Below are 26,903 nucleotides of genomic sequence, written 5' to 3' on the forward strand. Positions count from 1 at the left end.
GCTAGTTTGTAGCAACCTCATTATGGTATACGAAAAATGTGAGTGTCATGTAGTAGTCTAAACCTATCAATGATACATGGAGCTGGGTGAATGGAATATGAATGAGTCATCCAATATACTGTGATAGTATGTCCACTGAATACATGAAGAGTGGCATAGTTGGTTCCTATATAAGTCAAGTTTTTGGTCACGTTCAGGTGGGTCAAACAAAAAAAAAATAATAATTGGTTGACAATAGAGCCATACACAATGCAGGTGATGGCTGGTAAAGAGCAACTGCAGAAACTTGCAGTCGACTGCAGTCAAAACTACATTACCTATGATCACATGATTTTTGTAAAGTTCATGCAGTCCACATTAGGCGCAAGTCTGACCATTTTCATCCCCATAATTCAACACACTTTGAAAGGCGTTGACCACTTGACAAAAATGATCCACTTGAACGTGCCCGATGTCTATGTTGCCAAGTAGAATACAAAAAGGTGTGTTCCTTTTGCGAGAAGTGTGCTCGCGCGCTTCAGCCTACATTGATTGGCAAGTTCACCGGCAACAATAAACTGACGGTTGTCCTGTTCGAATGAAACTGATTTGAGATCATGTATAGTAGCTAATATAAGAAAGCGAATAGGCTACTTTAAGTTACAATATGGAAGTTTACAAATACCCCGTTTTCTTCGAGGTTCACAGTCTGGATCCAGCACAGAAAGAGAAGATAGAGAAGTACTTTCAGGTTCGCCGTAAATCTGGTGGTGGAGACTGCGGACCGATACACAATGTTGGTGACAACGTTTACAAGATCGCATTTATTGACCAAGCAGGTATGAAAATGTTGAAATTAGTATTTGAACTGTACTTGAAACTAAAGGTGAAACGTAAAAAAGTATCTTAAATGTTTTCCTGTGGATAATTCTGTAACAGTTTCACTTTCACATTTAAATTGGCTACATCACAGGCCCTGCTCACCCCATACATCTCTGTCATATCATAACCAATAGAAGTTAAAGGGATATTTCACCCAAATTAAAAATGTACATATTGGTTTCCATACCCTGTAAGCAGTCTATGGACAAGGTATGACCGCAATCCATGCTTTGGTTTAGTTTTTCTGGCACGGTTTCCATAATGTTTTAGTATTTGTGGCACAAATCCCATTCCGGTCATGGGACCGATATTAACCAGTTGGTTTTATATTCACACATTCAGACATTCAACAGACATTAAACAGATATTCGCCAAAAGCCATTTAAAATTGTAAAAATCAATAACTCATTAATTGATTGTCACAGAAACATAAGAATATATATATGGTTAATTCTATAAATGTCTAGTATACTTATACAACCTTTGCTTTGAATAAAAAAATCCAGTTTTGATTTGATGGAAATACATAAAATCTTTAAAATGCAGTTTAAAGCTATATAAATCAATAACTAATTCAGGCTTTGTCACAGAATCATCAAAATAGATATGATTTATTCTATAAAAGTCTAGCACACTTTTACGACCTTTGTTTTGAATACAAATTCCAGTTTTGATTTGATAGAAATATATCAAATATATAAGATGCCATTAAAAGTGGTATAAATCAATAACTAATTCACCGTTTGTCACAGAAACATCAAACTAGGTATGATTGATTCTATAAATGTCTAGCATACTTTTATAACCTTTGTTTTGAGGAAAACTCCAGTATAATTAATAAAGTTTTCAAAGCGCTGGCAGTGCATTCAGACTTCTATCACCCGAAGCATGCACACAAGATGAAAATACATGCAAGCCATGCATGAAGTACTTGAAGAGTTTGTGCACCTGTATACATGGTTCTGTTCCTGCTTCAGGTGAGTCTGATGGCATCACCACCCATATAGCCTATAATGCCCAACTTAGGGTGTACAGGTACTTCAGATTAGCTCAATGACCATTTACTTAGCCTCTGAGTATCACAGAAACTGTCATTTAGACGAAGGGAGTAGGAACCAGGTGCAGTTAGTGAGTTTAATAACAATGAACGATAACAAAACAAGAGAAGCATCTGACATGGAAACAAAAAATACTACCTAATGACAAGAGTGCTATATAAAGGTTAAGTAATCAAGGGAGTAATGAAGTCCAGGTGTGACTGATAATGAGATGCAGGTGTGCGTTGCCAGGACCGGTGGTTAGTAGACCGGCGACATCGAGTGCTGGAGAGGGGGAGCAGGGGTAGATGTGGCAGTTCCCCCCGACACTCGGCTCCAGCCGCAGGACGACGCCGGCCAGGAGGACAGCCCCGAGGGAGAGGAGCAGCCCGGTCTGAACACAAAGGTGGAATTCTCGGATGATGTTGGGATCTAGAATGTCGTCCACTGGAACCTAACACCACTCCTCTGGATTGTACCCCTCCCAGTCCACCAGGTACTGGAGCCGACCCCCATCCTAAGTCTAGGATGGATCTGACGGCATAGGCAGGGCTTCCCTCAATGTCTGGGGGGGTGGGGGGGTCGTGGGGGACGGCATCAGCCAGGGGACCAGGAACCACTGGCCTGAGAAGGGTAACATGATTGTGAGTGCCTGAAGTTAGTGGGGAGTTGTAATCTGTAAATTACATTGTTGACCCTCCGGGGGACCTTGAACGGCCCCACAAACCAGGAACTCAGCTCCTTACAGGCCAGGTGGAGCAGGAGGATCCTGGCGGAGAGCCAGACACGATCACCAGGATGGAACACGGTAGCCTCACTGCAGTGGCCATCCGCCTGCTCTTTCTGATGATGCGCTGGAGTCTCATGTGAGTATCGTTCCATACCTCTTCTGCGCGCCTGAACCACTTGTTTACCACAAGAGCTTCGGTCTGGCTCGAAGTCCATGGAGCCAGGGCTGGCTGATAACCCAGAACACACTGGAAGGGATTCAGCCCGGTGGAGGAGTGTCGCAATAAACTCTGGGTGTATTCAGCCCAAGGAAGGAATCGGGCCAAATCCCCCTGCCGGTCCTGGCAGTGGCTCCTCAGGAACCTCCCCAGCCCCTGGTTCATCCTCTCCACCTGCTCGTTAGACTGACGCCAGTACCCAGAAGTGAGGCTGACTGTGACCCCCAGCTTCTCCATGAAAGCCTTCCATACACGTGATGTGAATTGGGGGCCACGATCTGAGACGATATCCTCCGGAAGGCCATATTGCCGGAAGACCTGCTGAAACAGTGCCTCAGCGACCTGGAGAGCATTACGGCGACAAGAGAGAAGGATGAAATGGCATGATTTAGAGAATCTGTCCACTATCACCAACTTGGTGGTGAAACTATCAGAAGAGGGGAGATCAGTGACAAAGTCAATGGACAGATGAGACCAGGGACGCTGAGGCACGGGAAGGAGTTTCCCTACTGGAGCGTTCCAGGGGGATTTGGATTGGGCACATACAAAACAGGAGTTAACATAATGAGTTACGTCCTGCGCCAAGGTAAGCCACCAGTACTTTCCAGAGATGGACTTAATGGTGTGGGTGATACCTGGATGTCCAGCGACGACAGCTGTGTGCGCCCAGGTCAATAGCTGATCCCTTATCCCTGTGGGAACGAAGGTGCGCTCAGGAGGACAGGTGGCACATGGATATAATTTCTGTGGATTACCTTGACATTGGGACAGGACAGCCCACAACCTACTTCTGAGGTGTCCACCTACACCACAAAGGGCAGTGTAGAATCTGGATGTTTAAGCAACGGGGCGGAGGTGAAACAACCCTTCAGCAGGCGAAGGACAGCCAGACAGTAAAATTTATACTAGGAAAGGTTTGGCAGAAAGTGGTGAGGATGGAATGCGCATGCCAAACCCAGGAGACGGATGATCACGTGGCTGTCCCTCTGCTCTTGTGGATCCCCGGTTAGAACGTACCGGACACCGTTGAAGCTGGTGCCCCTTCTGTCTGCAACAAGGACAGAGCCACAGCTGTCTACGACGGCGTCGCTCAGCTGCGGAGACGCGTGTTGCCCCCACCTCCATTGGTTCAGTCTCTGACTCAGAACGATCAACGGAGGAGGGAGAGCGGCGATGCGGGTTCCAACGCTCCCGTAGCAGGTTTTCCAGACGGAGGACCATTGTGATGAGGGTGTCCAAGGATAGGTTATCATCTCGGCATGCTAAACTCCTTCTGGACCTCTTCTGAAGAGGTTGCAGAGCACCAGCTCATTCCAGCCTCTGGATGCTGCCGCTGTCTGAAAGGTGAGCGCGTACTCTTCCGCGGTCTGGCCATCCTGCCATAGTTGGAGTAGGCGCTCACCCCCCTCTCTACCCTCTGGTGGCTGGTCGAAGACCACCCTGAACAGAGCCATGAACCCCACATAGGAACCCAGCTTATCCTCTCTCTCCCAGACGGCCGTGTCCCACTCCAACGCTCGTCCTGTCAGCAGAGAAATAAATGTGGCAACCTTGGACCTCTTGGTGGTGGGGGCTCCCATCTGATGAGCGAAATATAGGGAGCACTGGAGTAGGAAGCCACGGCATTTCAATGGAGTCCCGTCATATTTGTCCAGAAAGGACAATCTGGCATTGCTGAACAGGACGGACAGCTGGATGGGCTGTGGTACTGGCTCGCTGGGTCGACTTGTGGTTGAGAATCCTCCGCTGTTTGGAGATGAAGTCCCTTGAGTAATGAAGAGGACCTCATCACAGCCGTTCCCAAATGAGCCAGCTGGTCGAGGTGTTGACAAAGTAGGTGTCCCTGTTCAGCGACCATCTGGGAGATGTCTTGATTAACTGCTGCTTCCATTTGTGGAGGTAGTATTCTGTAACATAGATGCCGGGAGTCAGGAAGCAAGTGCAGTTAGTGAGTTTAATAACAACAAACATGGATCGATAACAAAACAAGGGAAGTGTCTCAAATGGAATCACAAACAACAATACCTGATGACTGATAACAAAAGACTGTGATATAAAGGGTAAGTAATCAAGGGAGTAATGAAGTCCAGGTGTGACTCATAATGAGACGCAGGTGTGCTTGAAGATGGTTGCCAGGTGTGTGTAAAGGTGGGTTGCCAGGACCTGTGGTTACTAGACTGACGACGTTGAATGCCGGTGAGGGGGAGTGGGAGTAGACGTTACAGAAACACAACACTTTGAATGAATAGCCCAAAAATTCATACGTTTCTATTGATTAAATTGATCAAAATAACTGTTAAAAACATGCAAAACATACAAAAACAGATGTGTGAAAATGTAAAAAAAATAAGCTTGTGTTACAAAAGGTTAATTAAATAAAACGTGTTACTGCTTGACAGACAGTGTCTCTATGCAATCATTACCAATTTGGGGTAAGAAAATGACCCCATGTGGTGCTTTTAAGATAAAAATATGTTGGTGCTTTTAGTTGTTATTTTTATTACCACCACAACTATAACAACGACTACAACATCAACTCATGCCTCTGTAACTCTTCCAGTCCAGGAGAGGGTACTTCAGAAACCTAATCATGTGTTGGAGATGCCTGGAGGACCTCTCTCCCTCACTCTGAGAGACAGCCTGGAGACTCCACCCACAACAACCTCCACAGTCAGCAGTCAGGAGGTGAGGCCAGACTATACAGTACAGCTGCACCTATATAGTGCATGCTTAGTCACATAACTTGTTAGATAAAACATTTATGTTCCATAATATGAGGTCAAAACACACAGACATCAATGCACTGTTGTTGTATTTACATCCCAGTAAACACAAAGTTTAGTCATATATCATGGATCTGTCAGGTAATAACTTTATTGTCCCGTCAAATGAGGTCAAAATAGTCTGATTACATTGCATGTTTGATTGTTATAATAAGTAAAACATGAATTTACAATATGAGGAATGACATTAAAATAAATTCCAACTGAAAACAATCTGTACTAAACTAACAAAATGGACAAATGCCAAACCAGTTGCTAGATTTATCAGATAATCCAGACGCAGCTGTACGGTCAACCTACAATAATAAATGAATAATAAACGTAGATAAAGACAGACATAATAATCATTAAGAGTGGAATTCCCCAGGACTTACACCTTTTTTCTCTGACTCTAGAGTCACCAGTCCCTCCCATTCCCTCCCTCCCTCCCTGTCCAGACAACGCCACCTGGTGGCCTAGAGCATGAACTCCATCTAGACTCCTACCTCCTGAGATACCTGAAGGAGAGCCCTGGGGCTGGAAGAGACCTGCAGCAGCAGCTGTCCTCTCTGGGCTGCTCTGTCCACCTCCATCCAGAGGACGGGACAGCAGTGGTCAGAGGCTCAGGCCAAGCTGGGTCATGTGGAGATGGGGTTGGGGTGGGACCATGGAAGGCACAGGTAGAGAGGCTGTTCAAACATCTCCAGGAGCAGCACAAATGCCACTATGAGGTAGACCCACGTAAGCTCCAGACTCTGCTGCAGAGCAGTACCCTGGGTTCAGAGGATGTGAGGGTTTACTGCGAGGCAGGGGAAGGGTTTGCGGTGGTGGTTGGGGAGGAGCCCGAGGTCCAGGCCAAGCTGAAGGAACTGGAGGCCTTCCAGGGTCAGGGTCTGAGCTCCGGGAAGCAGGAGAAGATCAGCACCACCTGTCGTCTGGGACAGTCCAAGCTCCGGCTTCTAGAGGAAGTTATAGAGAAGGATCTAGGTGAGGCTGTTCCAGGGGTGAGGGTGACGCGCAGTGACTCATCTCAGCTGGTGCTGGAGGGTTCAGCAGGTGAAGTCCGGACAGCCAGACAGTTAGTTACAGATAAGATCTCTCTGGTGCTGGAGCGGGTGGTGCCTGAGATGTCCCCCCACCTCCTGTCCTTCCTGAGGGATGAGTATGGGAGGCCTGGAAACCTGAGCAGTCTGCTGGGGTTGGGACTCCATGTGGAGGTAGAGCTGGGGGATACAGAGCTCCGTCTGTTCTCCCTCTCATCTGGGAAACTGGATCAGGTTGAGAAGGATCTGCTGGGGGAGTTTGGAGAGGAGAAGATCGATGTGCCCAACTGTGGCACCCTGCCATCTGTACTGAAATCCAAGCTTGAGAAGAAGGTCAAGGAGATGAACCAGAGCAGATGCAGGGTGGTAGCCAGGTATGGTCCTGGGTGTAGAGTGCAGTTGCTGGGCCACGTGAAGGAGGTTCAGGAGCTGAGGGAGGAGATCGGGGCCTTTCTGATAGACCAGTCCAGTGTGGAGGAGACAGTGTGTCTCCCTTACCCGGAGATTGCTGACCACCTACCAGAACTGCTGGAGAGGATTGGTGTGGAACACACTGGGGTGACCCTCTACCCCTCAGCCTCAGCCATCCACCCCACTGTGGTGCTCTGTGGACCCTCTGTCCGGGTCGCCCAGGTTAGGGACAGGTTGGTACCTGCTCTGGCCTCCTTGGTCCACCAGACTGTGACCATAGACCGGCCGGGGGCGCTACGCTACTTCCAGGGCCTGGGAAGGGAGTACCTGGGAGTGGTGGGCCGCTCTCAACACTGCCTCATCCAGCTGCACAACCACGGTGGTGTTGCCGGCGAAGCTAGCGCCGGACCAAGACTGGAGGAGATGGTCACAGCCACCAGCTATCGCCTTCAGCGGGGGCTGCAGGTTGTGGTGCGTCAAGGTGACATCACCAAGGAACGGGCGAATGCGCTGGTGAACGCAGCCAATGAGGACCTGGATCACACTGGTGGCGTGGCTGCAGCTCTAAGCCGTGCGGGGGGGCCTGAGGTACAGCAGGCCAGCAGGGATCTGGTTAGGCAGATAGGGAGAGTGCCCACAGGTACAGTGCTAGTGACTACAGGAGGGAAGCTGCCTTGTAAGATGCTGCTGCATGCAGTGGGACCAGTAGGTGGCAGGGTAGGTGGGAATGAGCGTCCTCTGCTGGAGAAGACAGTAAAGGCAGCCCTGGATCTGGCAGAGACCATGGAACTCCAGACCTTGGCCATGCCCTGCATCAGCTCGGGGATATTCGGTGTTCCTCTGAAGGTGTGCTCTGAGGCCATAGTCTCTGCAGTGAGGGACTTTGGGAGGGAACAGCGCATCCTTACCAAGGTCACTCTGATTGATGTGAGTGGAGAGGCAGTGAGAGCCATGCAGGAGGCCTGTGATAGGCTGTTACAGGGGAAGAGGGAGTTTCCTGGGTGGGAGGTAGAGTCCAGCACCACCACTACCACTACACATGCTCCTCAGAGAGACACCACTGCTGCCTCCACCAGGGGACCAGTGGCTCCAGAGGTCTGTGTCCAGGTGGAGATCATCCAGGGAACCATAGAGAAGCAGGAGGTAAGAGAGAGACACACTGACATGGCCACAGCCTTGATTCAACATTCTGTGAATTAGGTTGACTTCATACTGACTCAATGTTCCCTTTCTCTTTCCATCTCTCTCTCTAAAGGTGGATGCGCTGGTGTCCCCCATGGTTGGTAGCGACCCTCTCTCCTCCCGTATTGGTAATGTCTTGTCGTCGGCAGCTGGACCAGGGCTGATGACAGCGTTTCAGAGGGAATCAGGGGAACACACTGCACCTGGTGACAACGTCCTGGTGGAGGGACTGTCTGGTCTCAGCTCTGGCCGTGTCTTCTTCCTCAGCTGTGCACACTGGGACAACAACCTCCACGGACCAGCAGTACAGGTGTGTCCCCTTGTGTGTGTCTGTGTGTCCCTATGTCCGTGTGTGTGTGTGTGTGTGTGTGTGCATGTGTGAGTGTGTCTTCACTTGGCAGTTGTGACCTTTGAACCACCATTAACTCAGCAACTCTGGTCCTCTCTCAGGCTCTGAGGCAAGGTGTGAGGAGAGTTCTAGCCTCTTGTGAGATCCGGGGATTCTGTTCTGTTGCCTTCCCTGTAGTTGGAACTGGTGTGGTTCTCCAGTTTCCTCACAACGTGGTAACACAGGTTCTGCTAGAAGAGGTCCGTAGGTATGAACAGAATCGAGCGAGCAGAACCCCCTTCCTTGTCCGCATTGTCGTCCATCCCAATGACAGAGATTCTACCAAGGTGAAAAGAGACTTTTAAAGAAGGGCGCTTCTCTTGACTTCAATGGATGTTTCATGCAAATTAAAAACTCAAGTTACTGTTTAACACAGTTCATCACTGGTTGCCCTTGACCTGTGGTTGTATTCTGTTTTACTTCCAGGCTTTCCAGACATCCCAGAGTGCTTTGCATGTCAGAGGGTTTGTAATGGATGCTTCTCCAGATCAGAGTGAGTTAAGGATACTATTCCTGTCATATTTACAAATACACCTCTGCTGTCTTCCACCAGGATCTCAGCGATCATTGCCTCATTGCCTGCGTCTGTAATGGGTCTGTGGTCAAACGACCACCCCTCATCACTGTTAAACGCTCCCTAAAATACTTCAGCGAGCAGGCCTTTCTAATCGACCTGGCCCGGGTATCCTGGAAGGATATTGACCTCATCCCATCAGTAGAGGATGCCTGGTTGTTCTTTAAAAGTGCTTTCCTCACCATCTTAAATAAGCATGCCCCATTTAAAAAAAATGTAGAACTAAGAACAGATATGTTCCCTGGTTCACACCTGACTTGACTGCCCTTGACCAGCGCAAAAACATCCTGTGGCGTACTGCATTAGCATCGAATAGCCCCCGCGATATTCAGCTTTTCAGGGAAGTCAGGAACCAATATACACAGTCAGCTAGGAAAGCAAAGGCTAGCTTTTTCAAACAGAATTTTTAATCCTGTAGCACTAATTCCAAAAAGTTTTGGGACACTGTAAAGTCCATGGAGAATAAGAGCACCTCCTCCCAGCTGCCCACTCCACTGAGGCTAGGAAACACTGTCACCACCGATAAATCCACGATAATCGAGAATTTCAACACGCATTTTTCTACGGCTAGCCATGCTTTTCACCTGGCTAACCCTACCCTGGCCAACAGCTCTGCACCCCCCGCAGCGATTTGCCCAAGCCCCCCCCATTTCTCCTTCACCCAAATCCAGATAGCTGATGTTCTGAAAGAGATGCAAAATCTGGACCCCTACAAATCAGCTCGGCTAGACAATCTGGACCCCTACAAATCAGCTCGGCTAGACAATCTGGACCCCTACAAATCAGCTGGGCTAGACAATCTGGACCCTCTATTACTAGCATGTTCAAACTCTCTTTCGAATCGTCTGAAGTCCCTAAAGATTGGAAAGCTGCCACTTTCAACCCCCTCTTCAAAGGGGAAGACACTCTAGACCCAAACTGTTACAGACCTACAGTTGAAGTCGGAAGTTTACATACACTTAGGTTGGAGTCATTAAAACTAGATTTTCAGAAGCTTCTAAAGTCATGACATCGTTTTCTGGAATTTTACAAGCTGTTTAAAGGCATAGTCAACTTAGTGTATGTAAACTTCTGACCCACTGGAATTGTGATACAGTGAATTATAAGTGAAATAATCTGTCATTAAAAAATTGTTGTAAAAATGACTTGTGTCATGGACAAAGTAGATGTCCTAACCGACTTGCCAAAACTATTGTTTGTTAACAAGAAATTTGTGGAGTGGTTGAAAAAAAATAGTTTTAATTACTCCAACCTAAGTGTATGTAAACTTCCGACTTCAACTGTACATGTACTGTAGTTATTACCACGCATGAGATCCCCACATTGTAGCCTGTACATTGAAAATATTCACTGATCATGTGCTCTTCCTTGGTAAATAAAGGTGCGGTTCAGGTATGAATCTCTGAGACATTCTTTTTTCAGTCATATGAAACTCCATTATTTGAATGATGCTGTGTCTGCATGTATGTATTACAATTATACACTTCAACAGTGTTTACCACTCCTGCTCCTGAGACATCAATGATTACACATTGTAACTATGAAATAGACTAGAAACATGATTGATTTGTAATTCATATATACAGAAAAGACCTATGCATATCTAGCTCCCTTCATCTGCATTAGTCTGAGGACACAGGATAGTATTTCAATGACCTACTTAATTTCAACCTGTGGAGAATTTGAAACGTTTTCTTGAAAGAAGTTAATTATTCAGGTGTTGTAACTACATAAATGCATTATAATTATGATAATTGTAATATTATATTATAAATACAAGTTCAATCTGTACTTCAATGCACATATGTTGTGCATTATGAAACAAGGAAGAAAGACTAAGTGGGGAGAGAGGTGTAGAAGACAGAAAGGGAAAGAGGTAAGAACAGCGGCAGACAGAATATGATTCATGAATTACAGTGCTACCCTAATATTCTCTCAGTTCATCACAATTGCGGTGTCTCCTAACCAGCCTTGGGCCCCCAGGTGGCCCGAAGGTTATCTTAAGAGCAGGTGAGGTGGCGATGACGGGACTGGCTCCTCTCTCACATCAAAACATACCTGCAGACGAGAGACAGATGGATAGAGAGAGAACATGATTAAGCTTTGTTTTTTTTATTCTAACACAGTCAGTCATCATAATTATCAGGAGGTGAAATGCAAAACTGACCTTGGATCATTAACTCTGGGACTACTACATCTCTGTCTTATTTAAATTTTAAAGCATCTCTTTAATAATAAGTCCTGTTGACCCGACCAAGTGACATCTCACCTATGATCATGCTGTGCCCTCTGTGTCAGCCAGTTCAGATGCGGGAGGGGTTCACCAACACAGCTGATATAACCTAGAGGATTTAGAGAGAAGGGGGAGAGGGATGAAGTGAAGAAGAGAGACTGTTTTTGTGTGTGTGTGGTCTCACCTGGTGTCCACACAAAGTGGCTACAGAGAACTTTATGCTGAAAAACAGACACGAGGACAAACAATAGAAGATCATGTCAATAGAAGATACTGTATGTGATGCAGACACGTATCTGAGTGTACCTGAAACATTTAACTATAGAGGGCTATGTGTCTCACCACTTGGTTATTGCAAGGCTAACCCCCAGGGAAATCATGACTTGGCAGCAACAGATAGTCCAGTGAAAATGTCTGTGTTTATGTGGTGTAAATCTGAAAATTAGCAGCTGACATCTTAAGTTTTTTTTAAATTAATGCATGTGAGACAGGTTGCATGTACAACAAGACAGGCAGAGAGGAAGAGAGAAAATAACAGAACAGTTTAATTACCTCTGGTTATGGACAATTTTGCCAGCAATAAAGTTTCCACGGCCTGTTCCTCGGACAGTAAACATCTGGCAATATCAACATTTTCAGCCCCTTGATCAGCTCGCTCTCTGAATGTAAAGAAAACAGATTATTTTTTATAGATATGAAAATAATAACTGAGATATGACCGTTCAAACTAAAGCAGCAGGTGTCATTTTTAGGATACGTAAATACAGCCCAGTGCTGCTTACCTGAGATGCCATCTTCGTAGGTGTCTGCTTTGATGCACTAAATGCACTAAAATAAGGCCTGTTTTTTCGCGATTACTTCAAAACGACAGCAAGCAGCTGGGAAATAAGGTCATGTTATGAAACTGGGCTCCACGGCGGATGCAATGAACTAGTTTTTATCAGAAAAGAACGTTGTTAAAAATCTTATGTGTCCAGTGTCGTGGTCATTTCCTGTATTACTAAATGGAAAGAGTTTACAAACCACACACAAGTCAGAGTTATTTTTTAAACTATCTTTAATTATATGAGCTTCACCATAGCCCTTTGACTCTCAGATCAATTCAGTGTCTAAAAATGAATTCTCTGAGAGTGCTTCCAAAATAAATCTCAGTATCTTTTATAGCCAAGATACACCCCTCTCAACTCACATGACAAACCACAGATCTTAGAAACTTCACAAAGGGCCTTTCACTTGAAAGAGGAGTATCCCATAGCCAGATAGCATTAGCTATCGTTCAGTTTGGTCTCTTAGACGAGGTTCTACTTCTCGTTCTTGGTACTTCATATTACCAAAACATTACCTCATCCAATGGCATATATCAATTGTCAATTCTAGATACTCCCATCTCAAATACACCCCAACCTTGTACAAGCTCACGGAGGGGGGTGAGCCTCTAGGTCATATACTATGAATGATACATTTCAACATACTCCTCCCCCCCAATGGGAAAAGGAGGGAATGACTGGAGTACAGACATAGTGGAGCCCTTCACATGGTTTCACAGATATATTCATTATGAAGACAATGTTCAAACCTGACTTCTCCCTTTCTGATATTCTGCATATTACCAGACATGTAAAAGACAAGCCTGACCTCTCCCCTCTCTGGGCCCCAAGTGACTTTTCCCTAGAGGAGAAAGGAAAATGTAACCGCCAACAGTATAGTCCAAAAGAAGACATTCTAATGACAAGTATAAGATAAATAAAACATCTTATTTATCTATGTTACCTAACTAATTCTGATTCAGCTACGACACCAGCCAACTACGATTTCAGAGCACTCTAAGTCTGAGTGTACCAGAGAGCAGAATAATTACTTTACTAGCGCTCAACACCTGTTGAATATGGCCGTGGTCAGTAAACGTCAGGAAAAAAAGCGCAATTAAATTGTTTCCAGCAGCACATTTACAGTCACCAACACTCTGGTTAACACGAAAACTGCTTTACCAGCTCTGCTAGGGTGACTAAAATGGTCAGTGGTCTCATTTGTGTCTGGAATTAGCTAGCTAACGTTAGCTTTGGTGCTTGACTGTCGTTGTAAGGCCACCTCGAATCCAAGATGGCGTAGCAGTCAGATGTCCTTTGTCCTCGTCTTGTCCCGTGTATATATATTTTATATATTTTTCTTCGCATATCTTTTTATATATATTTTTTTTTTTCTTCTTAAAAACTCAACTTCAAAACACTCTCCTGCAACCCACCTCACCAAATGTGGTGCGGATCTGTTTTTTTTTTCCTCAAAAGTATTATTCACCTCGTATCCGAAATCTACAACAGAAGCTAGCCAGAAGTTAGCCAGCTCACAAGCTAACGTTAGTAGTTCAGCTAACCACAGCTAGCGCTCATCAGCTATCCTTTAGCTCGGAAAACTATTGCCAGTTTTGTACAACGCAACTCAGACCAGAGCATACCAGACCTTTTTTCTCTCCATACCCCCGGATTTTTACCGCAAGCTCTGGACATTTACACCTGGATCTTGCAGCTAACTAGCTGCTATCCGAGTGACTATCGGCTAACATCAATTCCGGAGCAAACACCAATTATCCCGGAGCTAGCCAGCTGAAGAGTTCCATCAGCCACTCCTGGGCTACAATCACCTATCCGGACCCGTTTTACTGCCGATGCGGAGCCCCACCGGGCCTTCACGACTGGGATACCGACGTTATCTGCCCGAGGGAGTATTTCAACTGGCCCCTCCATCGCGACGTAACCTGAACGTCCATATGCTAACTGCGGCCCGCTAATCGTTAGCTGTCTTGAGCATATTGGCTGCTATCTGAATAAGTCTATCGAACATCTTCTTAGGCCACTATAACTATTTTGACAATTGGATTGGTCCCCTCTACCACGCGGAACCCCACTAATCTACCGACGGAATTGCACGGCGTGGCTAAAAACAGACCTCCATCTTCTGCTAGCTTGCTACCCATGACTAGCTGTCTGAATCACGAAGCTAGCACCAGTTAGCAAACACAATTCTACAACTCACAACCTCTCTTTCGCCACCGCCATCCGGCTTGGATTCTCTGTCGACACGACCACGTCTGGTCTGCAGACAAATACCCCATCCGCTGTGCCCTCAACTGGCCTCCGTCTGAGCAGACCCCCTCCGTCTGAGCAGACCACCCCCCCGGGCTACTAACTTTAAACGCTGCGGGCTAGCTTAGTGGAGGCCTCACTGCTCCATCTACGGCTGCCCCCTGGACACTATGATCACTCGGCTACATAGCTGATGCCTGCTTGACTGTCCATTAATTCACGGTACTCCATTCCGTTTATTTGTGTTTTATCTGTCGGCTCTGTGCTTTAACTCAGGATCTGTGTGTAGTTAATCCGACCCTGTCTGCCTGGTCGTCGCCATTTTTACCTGCTGTTGCTGTTAGCTGACTAGCTGCTGTTATCTCACCTGTTGTTTTAGCTAGCTCTCCCAATCAAGACCTGCAATCACTTTATGCCTTATTGTATGTCTCTCTCAAATATCAATATGCCTTGCATACTGTTGTTCAGGCTAGTTATCATTGTTTTGGTTTGCAATGGACCCCGGAGTTCCACTCTCCGTACCTCTGATACCTCCTTTGTCCCACCCCCCACACATGCGGTGACCTCACCCATTGAGACCAGCATGTCCAGAGATACAACCTCTCTTATCATCACCCAGTGCCTGGGCTTGCCTCCGCTGTACCCGTGCCCCACCATACCCTGGTCTGCACATTATGCCCAGAATCTATTCTACCACGGCCATAAATCTGCTCCTTTTATTCCTTGTCCCCAACGCTCTAGGCGACCAGTTTTGATAGCCTTTAGCCGCACCCTCATCCTACTACTCCTCTGTTCCTCGGGTGATGTGGAGGTAAACCCAGGCCCTGCATGTCCCCAGTCACCCTCATTTGTTGACTTCTGTGATCGAAAAAGCCTTGGCCTTATGCATGTCAACATCAGAAGCATCCTCCCTAAGTTTGCCTTACTCACCGCTTTAGCACACTCTGCCAACCCTGATGTCCTTGCCGTTTCCGAATCCTGGCTTAGGAAGGCCACCAAAAATTCTGAGATTTCCATACCCAACTATAACACTTTCCGTCAAGATAGAACTGCCAAAGGGGGAGGAGTTGCAATCTACTGCAGAGATAGCCTGCAAAGTTCTGTCATACTTTCCAGGTCTATGCCCAAACAGTTCGAACTTCTAATTTTAAAAATTAATCTCTCCAGAAATAAGTCTCTCACTGTTGCCGCCTGCTACCGACCCCCCTCAGCTCCCAGCTGTGCCCTGGACACCATCTGTGAATTGATCGCTCCCCATCTAGCTTCAGAGTTTGTTCTGTTAGGTGACCTAAACTGGGATATGCTTAACACCCCGGCAGTCCTACAATCTAAGCTTGATGCCCTCAATCTCACTCAAATCATCAAGGAACCCACCAGGTACAACCCTAAATCCGTAAACATGGGCACCCTAATAGACATTATCCTTACCAACTTGCGCTCCAAATACACCTCTGCTGTCTTCAATCAAGATCTCAGCGATCACTGCCTCATTGCCTGTATCCGCCACGGGTCCGCGGCCAAACGACCACCCCTTATCACTGTCAAACGCTCCCTAAAACACTTCTGCGAGCAGGCCTTTCTAATCGACCTGGCCCGGGTAACCTGGAAGGATATTGACCTCATCCCGTCAGTTGAGGATGCCTGGTCATTCTTTAAAAGTTACTTCCTCACCATATTAGACAAGCATGCTCCGTTCAAAAAATGCAGAACCAAGAACAGATATAGCCCTTGGTTCACTCCAGACCTGACTGCCCTCGACCAGCACAAAAACATCCTGTGGCGAACTGCAATAGCATCGAAGAGCCCCCGCGATATGCAACTGTTCAGGGAAGTCAGGAACCAATACACGCAGTCAGTCAGGAAAGCAAAGGCCAGCTTTTTCAAGCAGAAATTTGCATCCTGTAGCTCTAACTCCAAAAAGTTCTGGGATACTGTAAGGTCAATGGAAAACAAGAGCACCTCCTCCCAGCTGCCCACTTCACTGAGGCTAGGTAACACGGTCACCACTGATAAGTCCGTGATAATCGAAAACTTCAACAAACATTTCTCAATGGCTGGCCATGCCTTCCTCCTGGCGACTCCAACCTTGGCCAACAGCCCCGCCCCCCCGCTGCTACTCGCCCAAGCCTCCCCAGCTTCTCCTTTACCCATATCCAGATAGCAGATGTTCTGAAAGAGCTGGAAAACCTGGACCCATACAAATCAGCTGGGCTTGACAATCTGGACCCCCTATTTCTGAAACTGTCCGCCGCCATTGTCGCACCCCCTATTACCAGCCTGTTCAACCTCTCCTTCGTATCATCTGAGATCCCCAAGGATTGGAAAGCTGCCGCGGTCATCCCCCTCTTCAAAGGGGGAGACACCCTAGACCCAAACTGTTACAGACCTATATCCATCCTGCCCTGCCTATCTAAGGTCTTCGAAAGCCAAGTCAACAAACAGATCACTGACCATCTCGAATCCCACCGTACCTTCTCCGCTGTGCAATCCGGTTTCCGAGCCGGTCACGGGTGCACCTCAGCCACGCTCAAGGTACTAAACGATGTCATAACCGCTATCGATAAAAGACATTACTGTGCAGCCGTCTTCATCGACCTGGCCAAGGCTTTCGACTCTGTCAATCACCATATTCTTATCGGCAGACTCAGTAGCCTCGGTTTTTCTAATGACTGCCTTGCCTGGTTCACCAACTACTTTGCAGACAGAGTTCAGTGTGTCAAATCGGAGGGCATGTTGTCCGGTCCTCTGGCAGTCTCTATGGGGGTACCACAGGGTTCAATTCTCGGGCCGACTATTTTCTCTGTATACATCAATGATGTTGCTCTTGCTGCGGGCGATTCCCTGATCCACCTCTATGCAGACGACACCATTCTGTATACTTCCGGCCCTTCCTTGGACACTGTGCTATCTAACCTCCAAACGAGCTTCATTGCCATACAACACTCCTTCCGTGGCCTCCAACTGCTCTTAAACGCTAGTAAAACCAAATGCATGCTTTTCAACCGTTCGCTGCCTGCACCCGCACGCCCGACTAGCATCACCACCCTGGACGGTTCCGACCTAGAATATGTGGACATCTATAAGTACCTAGGTGTCTGGCTAGACTGCAAACTCTCCTTCCAGACTCATATCAAACATCTCTAATCCAAAATCAAATCTAGAGTCGGCTTTCTATTCCGCAACAAAGCCTCCTTCACTCACGCCGCCAAACTTACCCTAGTAAAACTGACTATCCTACCGATCCTCGACTTCGGCGATGTCATCTACAAAATAGCTTCCAATACTCTACTCAGCAAACTGGATGCAGTTTATCACAGTGCCATCCGTTTTGTTACTAAAGCACCTTATACGACCCACCACTGCGACCTGTATGCCCTAGTCGGCTGGCCCTCGCTACATGTTCGTCGTCAGACCCACTGGCTCCAGGTCATCTACAAGGCTATGCTAGGTAAAGTGCCGCCTTATCTCAGTTCACTGGTCACGATGGCTACACCCACCCGTAGCACGCGCTCCAGCAGGTGTATCTCACTGATCATCCCTAAAGCCAAAACCTCATTTGGACGCCTTTCCTTCCAGTTCTCTGCTGCCTGCGACTGGAACGAATTGCAAAAATCTCTGAAGTTGGAGACTTTTATCTCCCTCAACAACTTTAAAAATCTGCTATCCGAGCAGCTAACCGATCGCTGCAGCTGTACATAGTCCATCTGTAAACTACCCACCCAATTTACCTACCTCACCCCCCATACTGCTTTTATTTATTTACTTTTCTGCTCTTTTGCACACCAGTATCTCTTCTTGCACATGATCATCTGATGATTTATCACTCCAGTGTTAATCTGCTAAATTGTAATTACTCGATTTATTGCCTACCTCATGCCTTTTGCACACATTGTATATAGATTCTCTTTTTTCTACCATATTATTGACTTGTTTATTGTTTACTCCATGTGTAACTCTGTGTTGTTGTCTGTTCACACTGCTATGCTTTATCTTGGCCAGGTCGCAGTTGCAAATGAGAACTTGTTCTCAACTAGCCTACCTGGTTAAATAAAGGTGAAATAAAATAAATAAAAAAAATGCTCAAATCAACCCTACTCCTCGGCCCGAACGTCCAGTGTGCCATCCGAGAGTGAAACGGTTTACAAACAGACAACTGTTCTCTGAAAAAATGAATTAAGCCAAATTTCTTAAAATCAATCCCATATACTATGTTATTACAAAAAAGCTTTTAAATTCTCTGGTAATGCCAATACGGAATACTATCAAATGCTTCTCAAAGATGCCCACTGGTGGTAAAACTAGCAATAACTTGCAGTAACAGAAGAAATGGCTGAGAATTAAATGACGTGCCACAGAATGCTGCAGCAGCATGCAAGGTGTGCCGTAGTATGACACAACTTTTAAAGGAGGAACCTCTGTACATGGAGGATATTTTTGCAGAATTCTGCATGCAGTCTCAATTTAGTATTTGTCCCATTTTGTGAATTATTGGTTGGTGAGCGGGCCCCAGACCTCACAACCATAAAGGGCAATGGATTCTATAACTGATAAGTAAGTATTTTTTGCCAGATCCTAATTGGTATGTCGAATATTAGGTTTCCTATGATGGCATAGAAAGCCCTTCTTGCCTTGTCTCTCAGCTCGTTCCCAGCTTTGTGGAGGTTACCTGTGGCGCTGATGTTTAGGCCAAGATATGTATCGTTTTTGTGTGCTCTAGGGCAACGGTGTCTAGATGGAATTTGTATTTGTGGTCCTGGCCTTTTTTGGAACACCATTATTTTTGTCTTACTGAAATTTACTGTCAGGGCCCAGGTCTGACGGAATCAGTGCAGAAGATCTAGGTGCTGTTGTAGGCCCTCCTTGGTTGGGACAGAAGCACCAGATCCTCAGCAAACAGTAGACAATTGACTTCAGATTCTAGTACTGTAGGATGAGGCCGGGTGCTGCAGACTGTTATAGTGCCCTCGCCAATTCGTTCATATATATGTTGAAGATGATGGGGCTTAAGGTGCGTCCCTGTCTCACCCAACAGCCCTGTGGAAAGAAATGTGTGTTTTTTGTCAATTGTTTGTCAATCTCTCTCTCTCTCTCTCTCTCTCGCTCAGCCTCCTTCTATCGCCACGTCTCAACCACTCAGGACGAGGTCTCTGCCACGCTGGGCAGTGTCAAGCTACAGCTGGTCTTTGGCGACATCATCCGTGAGACCACTGATGTCATCGTCAACACCACAGACTTCTCAGCCAACCATTCAGGTAGCACTAGTTATTATTGTCCTCCAATGTGCTTTTGATTAGTCATCACTGTGTGTGTAGGTATGTGTGTGTTTGTTTGTTTTGTTCTACGTGTCCCCTCATGTCCCATTATCTTCCTCTAGGTGTCTCCAAAGCTATTCTGACTGCTGCAGGTTCCACAGTCCAAGCAGAGTTAGCACAAGGTTGGTTATACAGCGTTCTAATACACAATCCTATTAACACAATCACAAACTCAGAGCAATCCATTCACACAAGTCAGAAAGTAATCATTTGACGAAGTCAAATCTTTTTCCACTAAGACGTAGAGACATTGAAGGATTACTTCACAGATCGCTTTATCAGCTTATTCTTCACTTATTAATGGAGGCTGGTGGGAGGAGCTATAGGAGGACGGGCTCATTGTAATGGCTGGAATGGAATAAATGGAACCCAGTCAAACACATCAAACGTATGGAAACCACATGTTCGACTCCGTTCCCTTGATTCAATTCCAGCCATTACAATGAGCCCTTCCTCCTGTAGCCCCTCCTACCAGCCTCCACTGTCACGCATATGTCTATAATTGAACACTAAGTGCCTTCCAGTGGATGCTGCTGAGGGTAGGATGGCGCATAATAATGTCTGGAATGGAGTCAATGGAATGGCATCAAACACATCAAAGACGTGGTTTCCATGTGGTTGAAACCATCCCATTGACTCCATTCCAGACATTATTATGAGCTGTCCTCCCCTCAGCAGCCTCCTTATCTTTATTTTTCTCTCCATCAGTGGGTGTGCCAGGAGACTTGATGTGCACCACGGGGCCCGGTGCACTGGGCTGCAAGGAGATCGTTCACGTCAGCTTTAAATGCGACACACAGAGGATCAGCAAGGTCTGCGGGAAGATACTGAAACAGTGTGAGAGAAAGGGCTACCGCTCAGCAGCCTTCCCTGCAGTCAACACTGGTATGTACAGTATGTCTCATTTTGTGCGAAATGGAATACCGACTCCCTTAATTTGCTCTTGTATCAACCCTCTGCCATACCAATTTGTGTTCAATACTTTTATTGTGCTCAGTTGTTAGTCTTACATTTCGTTGGACACAATTTAGTTAATGTCAAAACAAATACTGATGAAGTTCATTAGTGACAGCAGCATCTATATTCTGTAATATATTGGTTAGATGATATTCTAGACATTAAAAAACACGTATTTCCTGTCCAGGTGCTGCTCGGGCAGACTCTGGCTCTGTGTGTAAGGCCATGTTGGACGGCATGGCGTCAAGTGTGAGGGACTTGTCCCCCAACATCCTCTCTGTCATCCGCATTGTCGTGCTGCAGAGACCCGTCTTCCAGGCATTCAAGTCAGTCTCCATTTTAATTGTCTGAAATGTTGGGGCTTCCCACCCCTGTTCCTGAAGAGCTAGGCTACAGTCCAAACACGTTCATTTTACTCCCATCAGCCCTCGCGCTAGCCACTTTCCCTCGTCGAAACCGGATGCAGTTTGATTGTCATCTTAAGTGGAGGTCCAGTTGACAAACGTTGTCCCCTCGGCCCTCGATTTAGCTGCAGGGAGCGAGTGAAGAACTTGGATCACTTGTCTGGTTGATATGACCCACAATTCAATTCAAAATGTAGTCCCGTGTCAAACTTCAGTGGTTGCAAAGTGTCCAATTTTATCAACGCGGCTGCATTTTCAGTAGGTGAGACAAAATTATGATGCAAAAATAATTTATAGATTACATTGATTTTAGCATTGGCAAATGGGAATTACGATCAAATTGGCTTAGTCTCGTAGTGAGGAGCATATAAAACATAGCTAGCTTCATAAACATATTTTGGGGAATTTATTTGAAATAAATTACCAAACTATAAAACTAGCTAGCCAGCTATGGGTAACCGTAGCTAGCTACCTGATAAAACTGCTAGCTAGCTACGTTATCTTGCTAGGTACATTAATAGCTTTAGGTTGGTCGTTTTTTTAAGCTGAACTTCAAGATTTCTACCAAAGACGTCGCGCCTCCGATCATCACTCTACCTCGCTTGGGCAAGGGACATTTAAGGTACACTCGGATGTGACATGTAAAACGTCATTCAAGGTCTGAGGGTTTAGGGCCGAGGGCTCTCTACTTTGCGTTTGGACTGCAAGCCCTACCATGCTGTAGGTTTAGAGTGGAACCCTTATGTGGCACACCTGATTCTAATAATTAGCTGGTTGATAAGCTGAATCAGGTGAGTTACAACTGGGGTTGGAGGGAAAAACTTACAGAGGGTAGCTCTCCAGGAACAGGGTTGGGCAACCCTGGTTTAAATGGTATGGTAAGTTTGTTTGTAGTTTGCTTCTCTTATAGAATGAGTTTTGTTATCTAATCAGAGGTTATTTACGAGTTTTAGTTATGATGTCTGGATGTTAAGCTTTGGACAGGACATTTTATTTATGTTTTTGTTTGTTTGCAGGTCAGAGCTGGAGAGCCGACTGGGAGCTATCGCTCCAATCCCAACACTGAAAGGTATGTGTGTTTGTTGTGTATACTTGTGTATGTACAAATTATCTTTATATTGTTGGGTATGTAGATATAACTTGGGCCCAGAGTTTTACCGGGTGATGCTTTGATGACAGTGAAAACTTTGCATTCTAGTTATAAAATGTGACTTTACACTCTGTCTTTACTCTCCTCTCTTTGTCTCCTCAGAGAGAGCCCAACAGATACTGAAGAAGAAACTGAGGATCAGCTTTTCCTCCCCCTCGCATGGCTCCCTTCCCCCTCCTCATGCCCTTCCAGGCCTCACCATCACCCCCTGGAGACCGCCCCCGGTGGTGCTGAGCGTGGTGGGGTGCGGGGCGGACGCCATCAGGGGGGCCAGGCGGGAGCTGGAGGCCATCTTGCAGAACCAGCTGACTCAGAGAGATGTGAAGGGAGAGGACCTGTGCATGCTGGGAGAGGTGGAGCTGCAGGCCGTGCAGAAGAATGCCAAGGTCCTGGGAGTGAGCCTGGAGCTAGGTAGAGTTCAGAGAGCAGGAGGGGTGGAAGCTGGGGCTGGAGCTGGGGCTGGAGCTGCGGCTGGAGAGGTGTTTTATGTTCTCCAAGGCCTGAAGGAGGACGTTCTGAGTGTGCGCGAGGTGCTGGACAGTGCGCTCAGTGGCGCCCTCCGTAGGGAGCTGCAAGAGAGAAATGAGGCACTAATGGCCCTCAGTGTCCAGTGGTCTATGTGCAGGCATGGTGATGTTTGGGAGGAGCTGGGGATGCATGACAACTACCATCTGGAGCAGGCACACCTAAGAGGAGATGTCTCAGCAGAGTTGGATGTCCCAGATGGGAGCAAAGTCAGGGTGAACCTGAAGAACAACATGGCCACTGACTGGAGTACGGGTTGCACCTATAAGATGAAGCGAGAGGAGAGTGCAAGTACGGATTGATTTGTTTTATTTTCAGTTTTAGAATTTCTGACATAGTTTTATTATGTGTTATACTTTGGTCAGATAGCGGATGCTTTTATCCAGAGCGACTTTACAGTCAGACGTTGATTTGCAGTTAACACTAATCCTTCAAACCATTATGCCATCAGCCTAATGACTCCTAGCCACTATTGATTTCACTGTTATCTTTAAAACCTGTTTAACATTTTAAACATCCTCTGATAGTCTTGTTCATGCCGTAAACTCCACTTATAGTCCTGTGTTTTTAGAATTGCCATCGTACTGGGATGATATGGCCGCTGGTGAAACGCGGAAGAGAGTGCTGCTCTTGCCCACCTCGTCAGAGTACCAGGCGGTGGCACAGGGATTCCAAAGCACCACGGCAACGCAAGTCACCATCCACAAAGTAACAGACCAACAACCTGAAACGCCACAACCTGACACACAACCAGCTGCTTATTATGATTATACTGTATCTGATAGTATAGAAAAGTCAAATACCAATACATTACTGTTTTACAGTATTGTATGGTACACTGAACAAAAATATAAACGCAACATGTAAAGTGTTGGTCCCATGTTTCATGAGCTGAAGTAAAAGATCCCTGAAACGGGTTTTCTGATCTACGCCCCTACTTTTTTTAAAGGTATCTGTGACCAACAGATGCATATCTGTATTCCCAGTCATGTGAAATCCATAGATTAGGGCCTAATGAATTGATTTCAATTGACTGATTTTGTCATATGAACTTTAACTGAGTAAAATCTTTGAAATGGTTGTGTTTTATATTTTTGTTCAGTGTAAATACCAATACTGTAGTTGTGTATTAAGGTGTTGGTTTGTTCTTGAAACGTTGTCTCTTTTTCAGATCGAGCGTGTGCAGAATGTATTTCTGTGGCAGGCGTACGCATTGTGTGAGCAGCGCATCCGGGCCAAGAACGGAGCAGCGGAGGTAGGGGTAAGGAAACTCTACCACGGGACGGCAGCAACAACCTGTGACGCCATTGAATGTAATGGATTTGACAGGAGCTATGCTAATAGTAAGGGCTATTACAGTGCTATTACAATTCTATACATGCTATTACAATGCTATTACAATGCTATACATGCTATTACAATGCTATACATGCTATTACAGTGCTATTACAGTGCTATTACAATTCTATACATGCTATTACAATTCTATACATGCTATTACAATGCTATTACAATGCTATTACAATGCTATTACAATGCTATACATGCTATTACACGCTATTCCAATGCCGTCGTTTACTTTTACTTACTTTAATTTGTATTAGTTCATTCTCTCCGCTTCATCCATTTCCTCCACTCTGTCTTCTTCTTTTAGTTACAGCACATGGAGTGGGTGTGTATTTTGCTGTGGACGCCAGCTATTCAACCAATCCCAGATATACCCCTCCTGATGGTTCTGGGCACAGGCGTATGTACGTTGCACGTGTCCTGACCGGGCGCTATACCCTGGGTGACCGCTCCATGAAGTTCACCCCTCGTCGCTCCCCCACAGATTCCGCTGACTGCTATGACAGTCTAGTGGACAACCTGCAGAGACCCAGCATGTTTGTCATCTTCCACGACGACCAAGCGTACCCAGAGTACCTCATCACCTTCATATGATAGTGGGCCTATATAATGAATTAGAAACCATTCGTAATCGTTTATACGCATTTTTGTTTTACATGCATGAAGGCATTTAAATGTTTTTGAGTATGATTCTCACTTCTATCATTATAATCAGCTGTCATAATCATTCTCATCACTATATCTATGTATCATAAGGATTGTCACATTGCATGTGTTCTGCTGCAGGACCTAAAGCAGTACATAATCTGCAGAGGTTAATCATTAAAGTGGTAAAAAAATATATATATATATTTAAGTGAGATTTATTTGTGTCTTTTTGATTTGGTACTGTACTATATGTCAGATAGCTGTACTGTGAATGAGAATATATTATTGTGTTTTTGTGGAGTTAGCACATTGACGTTTATTGTCATGAGTCTTTCCCTGGAGGCAGAACTGGGCGACAGTGAGCGGTTTCGCTAGATGGTTCAGCTGCAAAGTCATAACTTGAAGGTTAGGGTTAAGCATTAGGTTTAGCAGTGTGGTTAAGGTTAGGATAAGGTTTAAATGAGATTTTATTACTTTTTGGCTGAGCTAGCTAGTGACCACTCTGCAGAGCTGCCTTCAGTACATGAGTCATCTCAATAAAAGGCAACCTGCACGCAGTTACATGTACAGAAATCCTGACTATTTGTTTCAATAAAATGAAATGTATTCTTTTTTATAAAAAATCTCATTTATTATATCTAATGAGAACAAATACAGGATGTCCCTCTTGCATTTCTACAAGCACACACTTACTATATGCTATGTCAAAACTGTAAGATATATGTGATTGACCAGAAAAAATATTGAACATTTCTAGCATATTTCATAATCTTTTCCTCATATGGGAAAGAGCAGGAAACCGTTAAATGAGGAGTAGTGATTTCCATTGTCAGATATCCGACGTCCATCTCTCCAGAGAGCAACATACACCTGCTCTCCCACTTGTAGCAGGAAGGTTGCGCTATTGGATGACGACTCAGAGGAACCCCCTTCTTTCTCATCATACACAGAGACCATTATCTGTCCATTACGACGTAAGCTTGCCCCTGTCATTGTACTCCATCCCCAGTCGAAAGCTGTGAAGGTGAAATGGTAGAGTCCTCTCACTGGTGCTGTAAAGATGCCTACAATCAGAAGAAAAATATTAATTATTCAGCATTATTGTTAATTTACTGTATAAGAAGTAAGAACATGTAACGTACAGTAATAGCTACACACAGCATACTAACTAACGTAAGCATGAGCATTGTGTGTAAAAATGTGAATACATTGTTTTGACATTGAGGGAAATACCTGTGGTTGGATTGTAGGCATTTCCAACGTTTGATAGAACACGCTGGAAGACCAGAGTGATTTCATTGCTGACAGGTCCAATGGTTCCAGAAATTCCTAAAGTAGCTGAGAATGCCACCTGGGGCCTGTCTAGGATTTAAGATGACATGACAACATTAGTTTTACTGTTACATTTTGATCATTTACAATATTTACTGTTCAGTTTACAATAACACAACTTGATTGGCACAACAACATAACAAAAATTGGATCAAAATTACTTTAAGTACACTTATAACACACTAAAACAATGAACAATTGGAATACTTTTAAGTTACTCAATGACTATGCACTAATGCCTCTCAGTGAACCATACATCATACTCTTTACCTTCATTGAATCTCTTCAGTTCATTCACTGTGGCGTTTAACGACCTAACTTGGCTCTCACTGGCTTCCAGCCTGTTTCTCATGCCTTCCAATGACCTAACGGTTGCTCCCAGTCTCTCCTCCATTGCCCCCAGTTCTCTCATCACAGTGTGGATGGTAGGCTCACATCCTGATTGGGTTGTTGTAGTGGCTGCAGTCTCTACCTGTTGGTTGTGAGGCTTGTATTCATTCTCTATGTTCTGTCCCTGTTCAGGCTGAATCTGTACCATGATGTCATTCAGGTTGTCTTCTCCAGCATCTTCACTGAGAGTCCCAGACAGACACAGCAGCAGCAGGGTCAGAGTCAGTCCCCCCATTCTACAGATCAGTACTTAAACGTGTACTTCAGTAGTTGATATATCTACGGCTATATAACCTGCAGGTCCGTATTGATTCCTCAGG

General features: G+C 45.6%; 2 protein-coding genes across 2 annotated transcripts; one reads left to right on the forward strand and one right to left on the reverse strand.

The window, feature by feature from the left end:
• Window positions 1-488: 488 nt before the first annotated feature.
• LOC129835672 (protein mono-ADP-ribosyltransferase PARP14-like) lies at window positions 489-25,056 on the forward strand. The gene is made up of 15 exons (XM_055901390.1): window positions 489-818; window positions 5,406-5,530; window positions 6,024-8,204; window positions 8,317-8,553; window positions 8,694-8,918; window positions 9,058-9,124; window positions 19,624-19,770; window positions 19,893-19,952; window positions 20,539-20,715; window positions 20,975-21,113; window positions 22,208-22,260; window positions 22,444-23,157; window positions 23,438-23,574; window positions 24,038-24,209; window positions 24,521-25,056. The coding sequence occupies exons 1-15, from the start codon at window positions 647-649 to the stop codon at window positions 24,805-24,807; spliced, it is 4,893 nt and encodes a 1,630-aa protein (XP_055757365.1). The 5' UTR covers window positions 489-646; the 3' UTR covers window positions 24,808-25,056.
• Window positions 25,057-25,507: 451 nt separating this feature from the next.
• LOC129835714 (complement C1q-like protein 2) lies at window positions 25,508-26,903 on the reverse strand. Its single transcript, XM_055901478.1, has 3 exons — window positions 26,464-26,903; window positions 26,095-26,223; window positions 25,508-25,925 (listed from the first exon to the last, which is right to left on the reverse strand). The coding sequence occupies exons 1-3, from the start codon at window positions 26,816-26,818 to the stop codon at window positions 25,639-25,641; spliced, it is 771 nt and encodes a 256-aa protein (XP_055757453.1). The 5' UTR covers window positions 26,819-26,903; the 3' UTR covers window positions 25,508-25,638.

The sequence above is a fragment of the Salvelinus fontinalis genome, chromosome 36 (assembly GCF_029448725.1).
Source record: "Salvelinus fontinalis isolate EN_2023a chromosome 36, ASM2944872v1, whole genome shotgun sequence".
NCBI classification, from domain to species: Eukaryota; Metazoa; Chordata; class Actinopteri; order Salmoniformes; family Salmonidae; genus Salvelinus; species Salvelinus fontinalis.